At 41.8% G+C, this 14355-nt stretch overlaps 1 protein-coding gene across 1 annotated transcript in view; it reads right to left on the bottom strand.

Moving 5' to 3' along the window:
- Positions 1 to 14355, bottom strand: part of CDK15 (cyclin dependent kinase 15) — a 78146-nt gene that overhangs the window by 17989 nt on the left and 45802 nt on the right. The window contains exon 11 of the mRNA XM_039844454.1: positions 1673 to 1721. Coding sequence (XP_039700388.1) covers positions 1673 to 1721 — 49 coding nt within the window. The remainder of the gene's footprint in view (positions 1 to 1672; positions 1722 to 14355) is intronic.

Here is a 14355-nt window from a genome sequence, read left to right as displayed (position 1 = left end):
GTTCTCTTTCGACGACAAAGCCCTTCCCAGAGCCAAGAAATTTCTCGTGTGATAATCTAGGCTACTGCTGTCCAATAGAACTTTCCATATGACCAAAATATTTTGTATCTGCCCTGTCCAATAGGGTATACTACTCATAGGTGGCTACTGAGCCCTCGAAATTCAGCTAATGCAACTGAGCGATCGATATTTAAATTTAACTTTAATTAGTTTAAATTTAAATAGCCACATGTGGCTAGTGGCTACTGTATTAGACTACAGCTCTAGACGTTACTCCTTGTTCTGAGCCAAGAGAAGCCAGGAGTCCAAGCTAAGTCAAAGGTCTTGCTGGGGGCCAGGCCATAGGCAGAGGAGGTGGGTGTTGTGGGTGGTCAGAAAAGCCAGAGAGATATGAAGCTAATTTAAGTCCTACTCAGTCCGAGAAGAAAGGATTGGTGGGATGACGGCAGGAGGCTGGTGGCACATTCTTCTGCTGTGTGACGGTGCCGAAAGCAGCATCACAGGGTACTAAGGTGGGTTGCAGGTTTGGAGTTACCATTTATTCTGGAAGCCAATAGTGACATGAAAGAAAGCCACAGGGCAGCACTGCTCTCTAGCTAGGGGTTAGGGGGCCTGGCTAGGCTGGCAAGAGGACGTTTGCACATCGTGAAGGAAATGATGAGCTGTAGTCCTCTTCGGAGCCTGTCTCAAAAAAAAAAAACAGGGCATATCAGGTGCCACGGTGCATTTGATAAGTGTGGAGTGTGCGGACATCCTGGGGAAGCCCGTCCCTCCCAATAAGAGACTTTGGAAATCCCTAGTTCTATGTTCTGACCAATTTTACTCTATGTGCTCTGATAGTCACTCTATAAGGAGACTTTTGAAGCACATGAACAGTAAGTCTGGAGAAATCAAACACAATTTAGTTGGGTTAAACTCTACCACGTTTCCAGGAAAGAATAACATTCGAATGTTCAATTAGGATCTCTTCCCCGTCTCCCCACCTGCAAGAGTGCGTTTTTCTTTGACATTTGAGCTCGTTTCCCCTGTCTCTGATGTTTTCCTCACTGCCCTTTTTGCCTCTTCACTGAAGCAAAAAGAACAGAGCCTCAGCTAATTACTCTCAGATCAAATAATACTGGTTATTGTAATTGGCCATTGTCCGAAAACAGTGAGTTCTTCTTAGCCCTGAGGTTGCTTGGCACGGCTTAGTTAGCTAACTATTCCGGGAATGTCTCTATTATCTGTTTTACTTTGCAAAAGAAACTAGGGATTTTGTTGAAAGCTGGTAATAAAAGTCTGCCCTGGTCTGAGCCGAGACTGCGTAGAGAGGGCCTGGGAAAGCATGACCTCCATGAATCAAGTCGCCCCCCCTCCAATAGCCACTCAATGATGTTATTTGGTTTCTCTGTGTCGGAGAATAATAAACCCACTAGGTTTTCTTGCAGGCGAACACTCCCTCGTTCTCAGGGCCTCGGGCATGGTTGAGGGGTACAAAACAATTTTAATGACCAAACTCGCTGAAAGTAAAATGGCTCATGGAGAAAAACTAACAGACTCACAGGTGGCTGGCTCTCCTAGAGGCATCTTCCTGGGTCTTAGGGCCCCCAGATGGAGGTACACAGCAGGCTGAGGTCCCAGGAAACATCCCTTCAACCCTGCTGAAAGATAAGCTTTCCAAAGTGGTGCTTACCTGTTCCAGACCTTCTGAAGGCTTTGAGGCTTGGGCAGTGGGAACCATTCTGGAAGGCACACGCAGACACATTAAAAAACAAAATGACCCTAAAATCCTGTTCCCCCAAATATTACAATTCTAAATGTTCTTCTTGGCTTGGGATAAGAGAGACTTCAGGTATCAGGTAGGCAAACTAAACGATGCTTAAGACCTCTTCTCACTATGAATTTTTTATGATTATGGGTTGAATCACGTCCCCCCAAAATTCATATGTCCAAGTCCTAACCCCAAGTACCTCAGAATTTGACCTTATACAGACATAGGGTCATTGCAGATATAATTAGTTAAAACGAAGTCATTAGGGTGGGCCCTTATCCGATATGACTGGTGTCCTCATAAAAAGGGGAATTTAGACACAGGGATGGACATGCCACGCGGGAAGATGATGTGAAGAGACACCAGGAAAAGCCAGCCATCCACATGCCAAGGAGAAAGGACTAGAACACATCCTTCCCTCAGAGCCCTCGGAAGGAACCTCCCCTTCAGATCAAGCCTCCAGAACTGTGAAACAATACATTTCTGTGGTTTAAGCCATTCAGTTTGTGGTACTTTGTTATAGTAACCCTAGCAAACTGATACAGTTGTAATATTCAGTAAAGTCAACAAACACTTATTTAGCATTTACTGTGTGCAGAGCATGTCCCAAGTGCTGGGGAGAAATACAAAAGAAATCAAAAGAAACCTCCCCACCCTTTCAGAGCTTACAGTTTATTTGAGAGAATAAAGCCCATGGGCCCGAAAAGTCATGTGGCAGATGATGGGGCTAAGTGTCAAAAGTGACAATAAGTAACAGGGCTAATTTTATATGTCACTTGCTGTAAGAATGGAAGTGAATCCTGGCTTGAATAACTCAAAATGAATGATAATAAAATTTGTCATTTTCTTCAGAGCACTCTTTATGACATTTACATGTGCATACAAGTGCTTCTACTGTTCTTGGTATTGACACTATTTAGCCCAAAATAAAACTACCATAAAAGGGGACAATTTCTCATTCGTTCACGAAATACTAATTGAACGCTTAGTCTATGTAAGGGCCATAAGAAGAACTGCAAGGGATATAAGCTGATGCTCCTTATCAAATCCCTCTGCTTCCTACTCCAATGAGAAAAGACTATTTCAACTCATTTAAAATGATTTTTTCTGCATTATATTTTTCTTAGGCCTGAAATGTAGTTGTTTTGGTTTTAAAGAATCCCTTCTTCCAGTTCCTACAGGAATGGAATACACAAAGACTATTTACCCAACAAAAAATTTCATCACAGATGGGCCAAAAAAAAAAAAAAAAAAAGATTTTGATTATATCAACAAATTCATGTTTTTATGTGCACAGAAAAAGACCTCGAAGACCAGATAATGATAGCGGCTACGAGGGCTTAACCTTTTTACGTCCATGTTTATTTTCTTAAATTTATTTTTAAAATAAAAATCTCATGTCATTTTATAACTTCGAAAGTAAATTCAATTCAAAACGGAATTTATAGTGCTAAAAGTTGTAATGGGAAAGCAGTACTTAAAGAAAGCGATTTAAGCTGAGTTTTCAAGGTCAGATGCAATCAACCGTGAACCACTCTGCTGGCTTTTTATAGTCCCAGGTGGGCACCAAGGGAAGCACTTGTATGTACAGGTTACTTACTCTCTGTTCAGATGATTACGACTAAATTCAAATAGCCAATAAAGATAAGGATATCTGCATTCGTTTAGAATGTATATTTCCAAGCCACTTTCTGCTGTCTATTTACGGTTCTTTGCTGGTCAGACGAAATTAAGATATTTCCTCATTCGGTCATGTTCTAATTTCATTCCTCTACCATGTTCTGTTTTTCCCATGTACTTAGAGCCTTATGCACTGTTTTTTTGGCCTTTAATATTTTAATAGTGTTTCTAACTTTAGTGTTCTTGTGGAACGTGGGTTTGGAATAAACTGGATAGGATTTGAACACTGAACCCTAGTAGGGTTTGAAACTGCTTCAGTTTCACTTGAGCAAGATATTTTAACCAGAGCCAGCCTCTTATTTCCTTGACTCAAATTGGAGGTTATACTCTCCTCACAAGGATGAAGTGATCCACTGAATTCATGGATTCATTAAGATAATGAATGTAAAGTGCCTATCTGGGGGGCATTAAACAAAATAAATTCTGTTTCTTCTTCCTCTTCCTTTGTGAAGTGATGGGCAATGCAAACCGTGTGTGGTTGGGACCCTAGACCCAGATGTTGAATTCACACTATGCCACTTACCAGCTGCGTGACCTGACGGTGTTGCTTAACCTCGCTGGGACTCAGTTTTCCCATCTGCAGAAGGGGGATAATTACAGCTCCTACTGCACTGAATCATTATGAGAATTAGGATAGTGAATGTAATATAAGTATTTCTTCATGCTTTGCCTCTTTTCTTTCTGCCTTTTTTCTCCTGTCTGATGTAGCCTGCTTTTCTGTCTCCTTTCTCCTCTCAGGTATTTCTGTCTTATTAATTTCCATGGAAACCTCTACAACTTGTTGCATTATACCGATAATATACCGTGCTGAGCACGATGCCTGCATGTGGTGGCCCTTAAACGTTTGTAGAGACTATAGGGGAATGGTAAATGTCAAATGATGCATTAGTAGATACCAGAAACACCAAATAGCATGATCGAGCTATAGGTCAAACATCTTTTGTAGGGGTGGATAGACGTTAAACATGGTACCGACCCCAGGAGAAAGGAGAGACTCCTGACTATCACCTGTTCCCTCTACCTTCTCCGTTTGCTCGCAAGGATCAAGGCCTGGCCTTCCCTCAAGCTCTTTTAAGCCTGGTTCAACTTCTTTTGAGTCCTCAGTGTGGGCCAGAGGCATGTTTCTTAGCGGTGTGGGGCAGTAACACAAACACAACCCCGGGCTCAAACCTCCTTTCTGCCACTTATGAGCTCAGTGATTTGAGGTAAATTATTTAATCTCTCTCAGAAGTTTCCAAATCTGTAAAATAGAAATAATTTTCCAGTTGCTTGGAAGGATTAGATAAGATTAAGCACTTGCCATGTAGTAGGGGCTCAATAAATGTTCGTCTTATTCCTTTTTTCTTCTTGTTTTTACCTGTCATTTTGGAGAGGTCGCATGGCGCGACACAGTGGTTCTCAAACCAAGCTGCCTATTAGCATCCATCACCTGGGAGAATTTTGAAATGAAAGGAAGCTCTGGTGCCATCCCCCAGAGAGTCTGATTCGCCAAGCCTGGTCCATTGCCGTGTTGTTGTCATCGTCTTTAATGGTCTCTAGATGTTTCTAGTGTGGACACTTGTCTAGCAAGGAGGGCCAAGTCGACTGCTCACCAGCAACTCCCATGCACTTGTCTGAGGCTCATTTCCTCAAGTTAGTTTGTTGTGAGAATTCAACTAATCAGTGTATGTAAAAGTTGCAGAACATAGTGTCTGATGCATAGGTTTTTCAAGGATGTGAAAGAGAAAGCATAATAAGGAAAAAAATCAGTAAAGAATGACCTGTTAAGAGTTGCCCCAAGATGCAATGTAACAACTTGAACTTAAGGTTCCATGTCTCGCATGGACTGTGCCTGGCTCTCTTCCCACATCTATTCTGTAGCTGCGTTCATTGAGATAGAGGAGTTGGTATGTCCAGCGTCAATCAGGTTGTTGTTATGAGGCCAAATCAAAGTCCAATGCCTGTTTGTGGCCTGTCCTCACACTCTTATGCAGATAACCTGATGTTGAATGACCTTGCCTCTATCGCACGGATTTTTTTTTTTCTCAGTAGTTAAGCTGCAAGCAATCAATGAGAGAATGATCCACAAACAGATAGGCATTGTACACAGCACCATTTCAAGAGCAGTCTGTTTCTCTGGCTTCGATAGTCTCTAAAAATAATAGATCTGTAGGTAGCTTATTTCCCTTCTCCTTCCAAAGATGATAGTAAATCATTAGACCAGATTTTTCTCCATCTTCTTCTGAAGTTCTATTTAAAAGGGCTCTCATCGAAGTTCAATTGGAATTTGAAGTAGGAAACGGAAACTGCAAAGGAAACTTAAAAAGCTGGACATTTTAATTTCTCCATTAAATACAATAAAATTAAAATGAGGGCAGGGCTGCTGCTACCACAGTCAAATAATGCCTTTTTCCATAAATGTTTAAGAACACTCGTTTCACCACTGATTCGAGTACGGTAAACTCAGTCAACAGGGATTTGTTGGCTGATTGATAAAACATCACCAGGATCATTTCGAGTTTTACTTAGAGGTAAAACATTTTCTAGTTACCATGGTCTTGCCATGACCACCCTATAAGGTTATCTTATAGTGCAGTCTACTGAACTACACCTCTGGAATTTCTTGAATATAATGCATTCTCAAGATATCATATATTTAAATAGTTGATAATGTTGTTAGCCTTATTTCACTATCTTAAGCAGTAACTTTAAAACTGCACTGTAGTTATTGTGTAGTTATTCTCCTGTCTCCACTGCCCCCGACCCCACATACACATACTTTTGCCCTCACGGCTGCTCGCCTCTCTCGTCTTCAGACAGCTGGCTTGGAAGCGTCCTTAATCTTTGGCTCAAGGAGTCTAAACCTGGCTCTTCTGGTGCTTTATGTTACCAGGACTGAGATTCCTGTTGGGGCATCATCAGGATGTGCCTTGGGTGTGCCTTGGCATTCGAGCTTGGCACTCCAACTCATATTTGTGGTTTATCACTTTTCTAACCCTCTATCAAACCTTTCTGTGGATTCTAAGAAAATATCCCATCCTCCGAAGCCTATTTCTAAGGCAATGGTCTCGGGAGAGGAAGGCCAGGCCTTGATCCTCGTGAGTGAATGGAGAAGGTGGAGGGAATGGGTGATAGTCAGGAGTCTCTCCTTTTTCCTGGGGGCGGTACCATGTTTAACGTCTATCCACCTCTGCAAAAGATGTTTGGCCTATAGTTCGATCATGCTATTTGGTGTTTATGGTATTTACTAATGCATTGTTTGACAACATTTACCATTCCCCTGTAGTCTCTACAAACGTTTAAGGGCCACCACATGCAGGCATAGTGCTCAGCACTGGAAATACATAGACATGGTACTTGCCCCTACCCCAACAAAGTTATGGCCATATGATTTCCCTGGTATGTCATCATCATCATCATCATCATCATCTCATGGTCTTCTCCAGCCCCTCCGTCTATTCCTTCTCAGCTTCCAAATACCTCATTCTCCTCTGCCTGATCCTTAGTGCTGGCCCCCCAGAGATCCAGCATAGTCTTCTTTCTCTACACACTCTCCCTCGGGCAACTGAATTCACATCCAGGACTTTCAATACCACTTTAGATAGATGACTTCCACTTTTGTATTTCTGGATGGACACTTGTAATCACAGGTTGGTATTTCTAACTGCTTTTTAGATATCACCATTCAGTGGCCCCACAGATACCTTAATTTCAAAACGTTCAAACCTTATACTCACTACCTTCCCAACAAATCTGTTTCCTCTCCTGCCCCCCCTTTTCTTTCCTGGGCCAGTGAATGGTGCTATCATTCTCTCACCCACTGGAGATAGGTCTCTCCTTCATAACTCAAAGCGAATCGGTTACAACTTAACCTTCACTCTACCTCCTAGATGCTTTTGAGATTTGTCCCCTTCATTCCTTTTCTATTGCCATGGCTCTAGTTGAGACTTCCTGTTTGTCTTCTAGAATGCAGAGCATTGCCGCATTGTTCTAGCCAATTTAATCCTACATATAGTCTTCCGTGCAAATTTTTCTAAAATTTAAACCCTTCCATATCACTTCCCTGCTAACAATCATCCAATTGTTATTAGAAGAGTTACCTCTTTGTTTATTGGTAAAGTTCAAATCCTTAGGATGATTACAAAGCACTTTCCAATCTGGTCCCTGTCTACGTTTCCAGGTTAATCTCCAGCAATGTTCCACCACAAAGCCAATCTTCTAGCTCCCCGGGGCAATTTATCTGCTTATTTATTACTAAATATGCCTACTTTGTCTGGAATGTCCTTTCTTTCTTGCTCACCTGGAGAAAGCCCATTTAGTCATCTTCGAGACCCAGCTCATGTCTCTTTCTCTCAAACAAGCCAAGTGGGCCTTTTCCCTCATATTCTTAGAGGTCCCCAGGGAGTGCTGCTATAATAATACTTTCCACAATGTATTATTTATTGTTTCTCCCTCCAGACTGTATTCCTTGGAGGCAGGTATCAATGTCTGTCTTATTTATTTTTGAATCTCCCAGTCCTAACACCTAGCATTCAATAAATGTTTGTTGAATAAATAAAAAATCGATGCCTGAGTGAAAAATAAAAATGAAATACATTTACTAAATTTTATTCTTAAAGTGCAAAAGTAACTCAAGTAAGTCCACTTATGTATCCCTCTCTATGTCTTACAGAGATCACTGACACAAGGCACCAGCCATGAAGGTGGGGAAGGAGCCTCCGGCTTGAAACCGGTTCTATGATATTTGGAAACTTAAAGCCTCTTTTCTTGAACTAGGAAGGAACACAGCAGGGTTTTACTTGAAAAAAAAATTTTTTTTACCTGCTTTCGCTCATTTGCAATTTTTCCTAATCTTAACTACTTTAAGATTATCTAGTCACCCTCAATAAAAATTAGTAATTGCCACCAAATAAATTAAAGATGAGAAAACTAAAAATAAATGTAGAAACTAGAAGAAACTATTAATGAAGATCAAAGTGGGCTGTGTATCTAAATGAATTTCGCTGACTGATGAGGGGGACGGGTTAATAAAGATGTTAATAGTAACTCCCCAGGAGCTTTCGGCAGCGCTCTATAAGTGCAACAGTAATGAGCCCAGTTGAGGTTCAGAGACTTGGTGAACACCAGTGGCTTCATTAGCGGGAGCAAGGGGGGTCGGGTCTGCTGGAGTCTCAGGGTAGAAACTCCACTGACAGTACATTCCAGAAACATGTCGCCAAGCTCATAGATTCTAAAGATTCTAAAAGCAAGTGTGGGTGGAAGGACGTAATCATTTAGAAACGGACGTGGAAAAGTGTTATTAGCTGGTCCCCAGTCAAGGTCATTATTTTATTGCCAAGTCATTATATGCCGCTTGATAGTTGGAAGGCAACATGGAATACTGTTAGAGCACTACCTTGGAGTCCAATGGGTCTGGATATTCTGGGTCACCCCTTTCTTGGTAGGTGACCTAGGCATGACACCTACCCCCCTCAGCTTCAGCTCTCCCATCTATAAAGTTTGGATGACGACATTGCCCCTATCTGATAGGGCCATTTGAATCAACGTAGAATAATGTATGTAATTGAGCACTAACTATGAGCACAAACTCACAGTTAGTGCTCAGTGAACAGTAGTTATTATTACCTAGTAATAAAGTGAATGAAAACTTACATGTGCTTTCTTGGCAAAGCAGGCAGACAGGATTATTAAGAGTCCTAGAGGGTACAATTGGAACTAGAACCCAGGTTCTCTAACTCTTAGTCATTGATTTCATTTAACTCCTAGTCATTGATTTAACAAATAATTAGTGGCTATTATGTGCCACTTAGGGGGTATGTGTAAAATACCAGAAACACTAAAAGTGGTCAGGCTTGCTCTGTTCCATCATGACATGTTTTGGGTGAAATCATCAGTGATAATATTATCGCTATGTGTGATTTGGTAGCCCTTACTGGGTGTGCATTATGTAGCATGTAGATAATGACGGTTGTCCCAGGGAAGAGGCCTGTGGCCACAGAGTTGGCAGGCATCTCACAGCCATTTGGGAGGGGGAAGCGAGTGGAGTCTCCTTCAGCAGAGACGGCCTGAACAAGCTGTCAGACTGACTCAGGAGTTCGAAAGCTGCAGTTCAGCTCTTAGGGTGTGTGAATTCAGATAATGTTTAGGTCCAAATAAGCAAAAACAAAACTTAGTTTTAGAGCTGGGAGGTGTGGCTGACATCCAGAAAAAAGCCAAGAATGCAACATAAAGAAACAGGCATAGCATCAGTTCTCACACATCTGCCACTGAGTCTGAACCTTGGCAAGTCACTGAGCAGCTGAGTGAACTTCTACGCTGTGTAAAAAGCAGAATGGGAACTAACTTTTGCTGAGCGCCTACTAAAAGTTAGGCACCATGTGTGGTGATGGATGTTAACCCATTGTGGTGATTCTTTCATAATATATACATGTACCAAATCATTATGTTGTATACCTAAAACTAATACAATGGTATATGTCGATTATATCTCAAAAAAAAAAAAATGTTAGGTACCATGGCAGACGCAGTTCAATAATTTTATTTATTTCTCAGAACCATCCTACAAAATGAGACAGAAGGTCATGACATAGTTAATGGAAGGACTGACCCATCTCCAATGTAGGAAATTCTGAGTGGACCTGGAAGAAAGCCTCCACTCCCTCGTGTAAAATCATGTTACTCCCACCAGCATGGACCCTGGCAGGCAGTGGTAAGGATTAACAATTATGTGTGTCCGTGCCTGGCACACAGAGAACACTTTTTCAATGATAGGATTGCTCCAATTTTGCAGATTAAGGAACTGGGAAATAATAAGTAACTTCTTTGAGTGCCCCCTGGTAGTACAAAGTAGAACTTTGACTTGCTTTTCCATTTAAGAGTTGATGCTCACAGTTAAAACCTCTCTTATCAATATCTTTCCCCTTAGTTCAGCCCACTGAATAACTCCCTTGGCTAACAGGTCATGTGACTGAGCGAATGCTGATGCCAATGACAACAAACGCATGAAGACATGCTAGGAACTCTTTGAGCCCAAATCACGGTAGCTCTGTATCATCTCAACAGGGACAAGGAACATTTTAGATTTTAATCATCATCTGTCCTGTGGTGGTGTCAGATGAAGTGAAGCTCTCACACTGGATTTCAGGTCAAAATAAAACATTCTAAAGGAAAGGCTGGATTGCCCTATTTTAATGCTGTCTGATATCAGCATTTCTGTTATTTCCCGTCCCTGTTATTTCTTGCTTCCACCTGGTGGTCAAAAGTTGAAAAGGCAGGTGTCCTGAAAATAAGCGTCGGTGGGATCCACTTGCCTATGGTTTACAGTACATCTGAGTCCGGGTCCCTGCAGGGCTTTTCGTACCCCGTTCCTGCCTTTTGATTTCCACTAAGTTCCTCCAGTGGAAAAATCTTTCCATGTGCAGCGTTCTTTCCTGGGGCTAAAAGAACCGGGATAATCCCGGATGCTTCCCTGCAGCTGAGCTCATGTCACAATTCAGGCATGATTTTCAGCAGATATTTCTTTAAAAGTCTGAAGGCCTCTGTGGACTCTATTTCCTTCTCGATGCGGACAAGCATCAAAGAGACAGGAATAAGATGCTTTGCACGCACATCAGGAACTAATTGCCAATTTGGCAAATGCATTGACTAATGTCACGCACTGTTATTTCTAAATCCTCTCCTGTCCTTGACCCCAGTATCTAGATATAAACTTGGAACCATTAGTGGAGAAGGATAAAGTCTTTTGGTGCCTCAAATGGAATTGAGAGGGATTTAAACTCAGCGCTTTTGAGTGTGGTGAAATGAACCCAGCAGTACATTAATGCTAGGATTTGAGCTCACACAGCGTGAGCGCTTTCAAAAACCCTGTTTAAGGAAGCAAACAGAGCCACGACAGACCTTTTCAGTGGAGCAAAAGGAGCTGGATGAAACAATCAATGACACATTAAAAACCACAACTGTGCTGCAATCATGTGGGCAGAAAAAAAAAAAGTTTTTCTTTATCACGGGATCTTTGCATCTAATGAGATGGTGACTGGACAACCTCCAGAGTTGTAAGGCCTCTGTTTACTTTAGTAGAGAAATGTCTAAATATTTAGTTGATTCTCTTAAAAGCCTCACATGATTCTGTAGCAAACTCATCTCTAACATACGATCTTATTAGCTCTTGATTGCCATTGGAAAATCTATTTAAAGGAAATGTGGGGAAAAAAAGGTCAGAAGATGTTTCCATTGAAAGCACCAATGTTAACTTATTTTTTCTCTCAAAATTAACTATTTTTAATGTCCTCCAAATACTTAGTTTAGAACCAACACCTTGCCAGTTAAGACCTTCTCTTAATTTATTCTAAATTGTTCTCTGCTTCTTACATGCTTTATTCCTATCAGTTCCAGTTGGACCCAAAGTGCCTGATGCTTAAAAGGGGAGGTACACTCCTGGGTGCAGTTTCTTGGGGGCAGGACTAAGACGGCAAGGGAATTTTGTAAAAATGTCTAGAGGGGTCCACCCTTTCAATTCACACTACTGTCTTGTATTAGCAGATTTTAGCCAAGACAATATCCAGTTTGCTCTAAGCTTCAGGGATCCTGTGTGCTACAAACCCAGTGCATTGCAGATATAGCATCGATTGGGACTTTCACCTTTTTTAGACTTTCTGATAGTAGAATCCTCTCTCTAGCATGCTGTCCTATTATCACATCCTGTAGACTCTTATTAAAGATTACCAAAACTTCTCCCCTCCCCCCACTGCAGGAGGCCAGCACAGCCCAGTCCCCCTCCAGTTTGATTAATGTGTCTTGGCTAATTGTGTGAAAGATGGCAGGCCTTTAGCAAGTGTGACCAGCTTATTGTTCAGCCAATCACAGGCGCCTCGGTTAGCATGTGAAAAGGGGGTATGTTGCTGGGGGAGGGTGAGTGTTCTGGCGGCTGAGTCAAAGGAGGAGCATTTTGGGGGGTCACAGAGCAACACCCACTTCTTTGAGGGGATGTTACTATGCTCTACTAAACCTGTAAACCTCTTACTCAAAGCACTTTTTTCTCCTCCTTCTTTTTTCAAGGAGATCTTTTTTTTCCCATGGTGCAAGCAGGCAAGACCCTGGCTACTCTGCAGATGGAGTTCACGTTCCAGGGTTTTTAATATTTCACTTTTATATTTCTGTTAGAGAATGATCCTGCTGAGAGTCTGGGAATCTGTGCTCGTCAGAACCCCCTCACCGACACTTGGATATATTGCTCTGAAAGCTATCCCAGGAGAAAAGATTAAACAACAACAACAAAAAAGGCCTACTTTTCAAAGCCTACTTCTCAATCTGCCCACATCAAAATAAGACAACTGGCCCTTTGAAGTAGAGGACACAGAGTTCTCAACCAGCTTGCTTAAAGTGGGGGTTGGGGGTGGGGAATGGGAGAGAAGAAAAGAAGGAAGGAAGGAGGGAAGGAAGGAAAGAAGGAAAGAAAGGCCAGTCTAAAATTATATACCTCTCTTAGGTTGCCCAGATTTAATCGGGCCCAAGAGTCTGAATTGATTGCTAGAAAACCTACAACCCTGCTCACCAGCACCCCAAGATAACAGGCACCTACCTGCTCAGAGAATCTGTTCAGCTGAGTCAGGTTTTGTTTGGTTTGGTTTTAACTTTTACAAAGATAAATTGTGTTGTCCTCCTAGACAAAGTCCAGACTTGGCCTAGTAATGGCAGAGTGGCCAGAGATGGACACTGGATGATCCTCCCAAGTTCTGAGCTCTCTGGATCCTTCAAAATTATTGTACCAGATGAATTCAAAGTTTAGGGGCTCTTACTACTTCTTAGAATGAAAAGGAAAGGAATGGAAATTTAATCCAGAATGGTGTTAACAGCTCTGCTCTGACGTTTTTCTGGCTCCCATCCCTTCTTCTGTTCTCTTAATCATTGGAGTTCAAGGGTAAGGAAGCAGGAGCAGCAGCTCAGGGGCGGGGCTGGGTGAGTAGGGTAGCTCAAAGTCACTTCTTGATTCACATAAAGGGATATTCCTGGAACATAGATGTGGATGACCCTTTTAAAACATAGTCCTTAGGACTGAGTTATCAATAGTACTGACCCTGTGCCCAAGATATGCTGGACTTTTAAGATGTATAAATATGGGGTTAGACATCTTGGCTGTGGCGAAGGTTACAATTCCCTTCCTTCCATAAACTTAGCCCATAGGTACATACTGCTCAAGCTCATGAAAGCAGGGCTCACAAATGAGAACTCCACTAATAAGGAGAGCTGGTGAAGGGGTGTGGATGAATAAACACAAACCCAAGCTATTAAAGACCCAAGAATGGACCATATCCATCTGTGCAGACCCAGCATATAACACAGTGCCTGGTGGATAGTAGGTGCTTAAAATTTTTTGATTCATTTGAATTAAATTGAATCCTTACTAGAAAAACAATGCAAAGTATGAACCCTATTGATGTTGTACCTGGAGACTTCTCTTCATAAATAAAAAATTGCACATTACTTTGAAATGACAGCAAAATGAAAAATGCAACATATTCCTCACTGTTTTATTGGAACCTAGTTACCTTATTTAGTACAGAATCTGGCAGGGAAGCATTTTAGCCAAGTTTCTATCATTACTGTTCTCATCGAGACATTCTGTATTAAGCAACTGCTTATTGCCTGAACCAACCTGAAACCCAACTGTTTGAAATTTGGGGGAACAGCATGAGCTCGCCGTGGCATTTTTGTATTACTATTATCCAAACTGTTTTCTACAACCCATCTGTAACCCTAAACTGCTAGCATTCATTTTAGGAAGCTGAGGGGTCCCATTTTCACTTGGAGAAGAGAGTGGGTAGGGAAAGATATAGGCAGGGTAGGAAAAGATTGGAGCCAGGTTCTCCTAGAAACCATGGCAAGTGGAGATAGGACCTATTGCAGACTGGATCATGTTCTCCACAAGAAGCTTCTTCTTTTTTCTATCT

The sequence above is a fragment of the Pteropus medius genome, unplaced genomic scaffold (genome assembly GCF_902729225.1).
Source record: "Pteropus medius unplaced genomic scaffold, Ma_sr-lr_union100, whole genome shotgun sequence".
In the NCBI taxonomy this organism is placed as follows: domain Eukaryota; kingdom Metazoa; phylum Chordata; class Mammalia; order Chiroptera; family Pteropodidae; genus Pteropus; species Pteropus medius.
The sequence above is the reverse complement of the archived record's forward strand: the minus strand, read 5'-3'. Positions and strand labels throughout refer to the sequence as shown.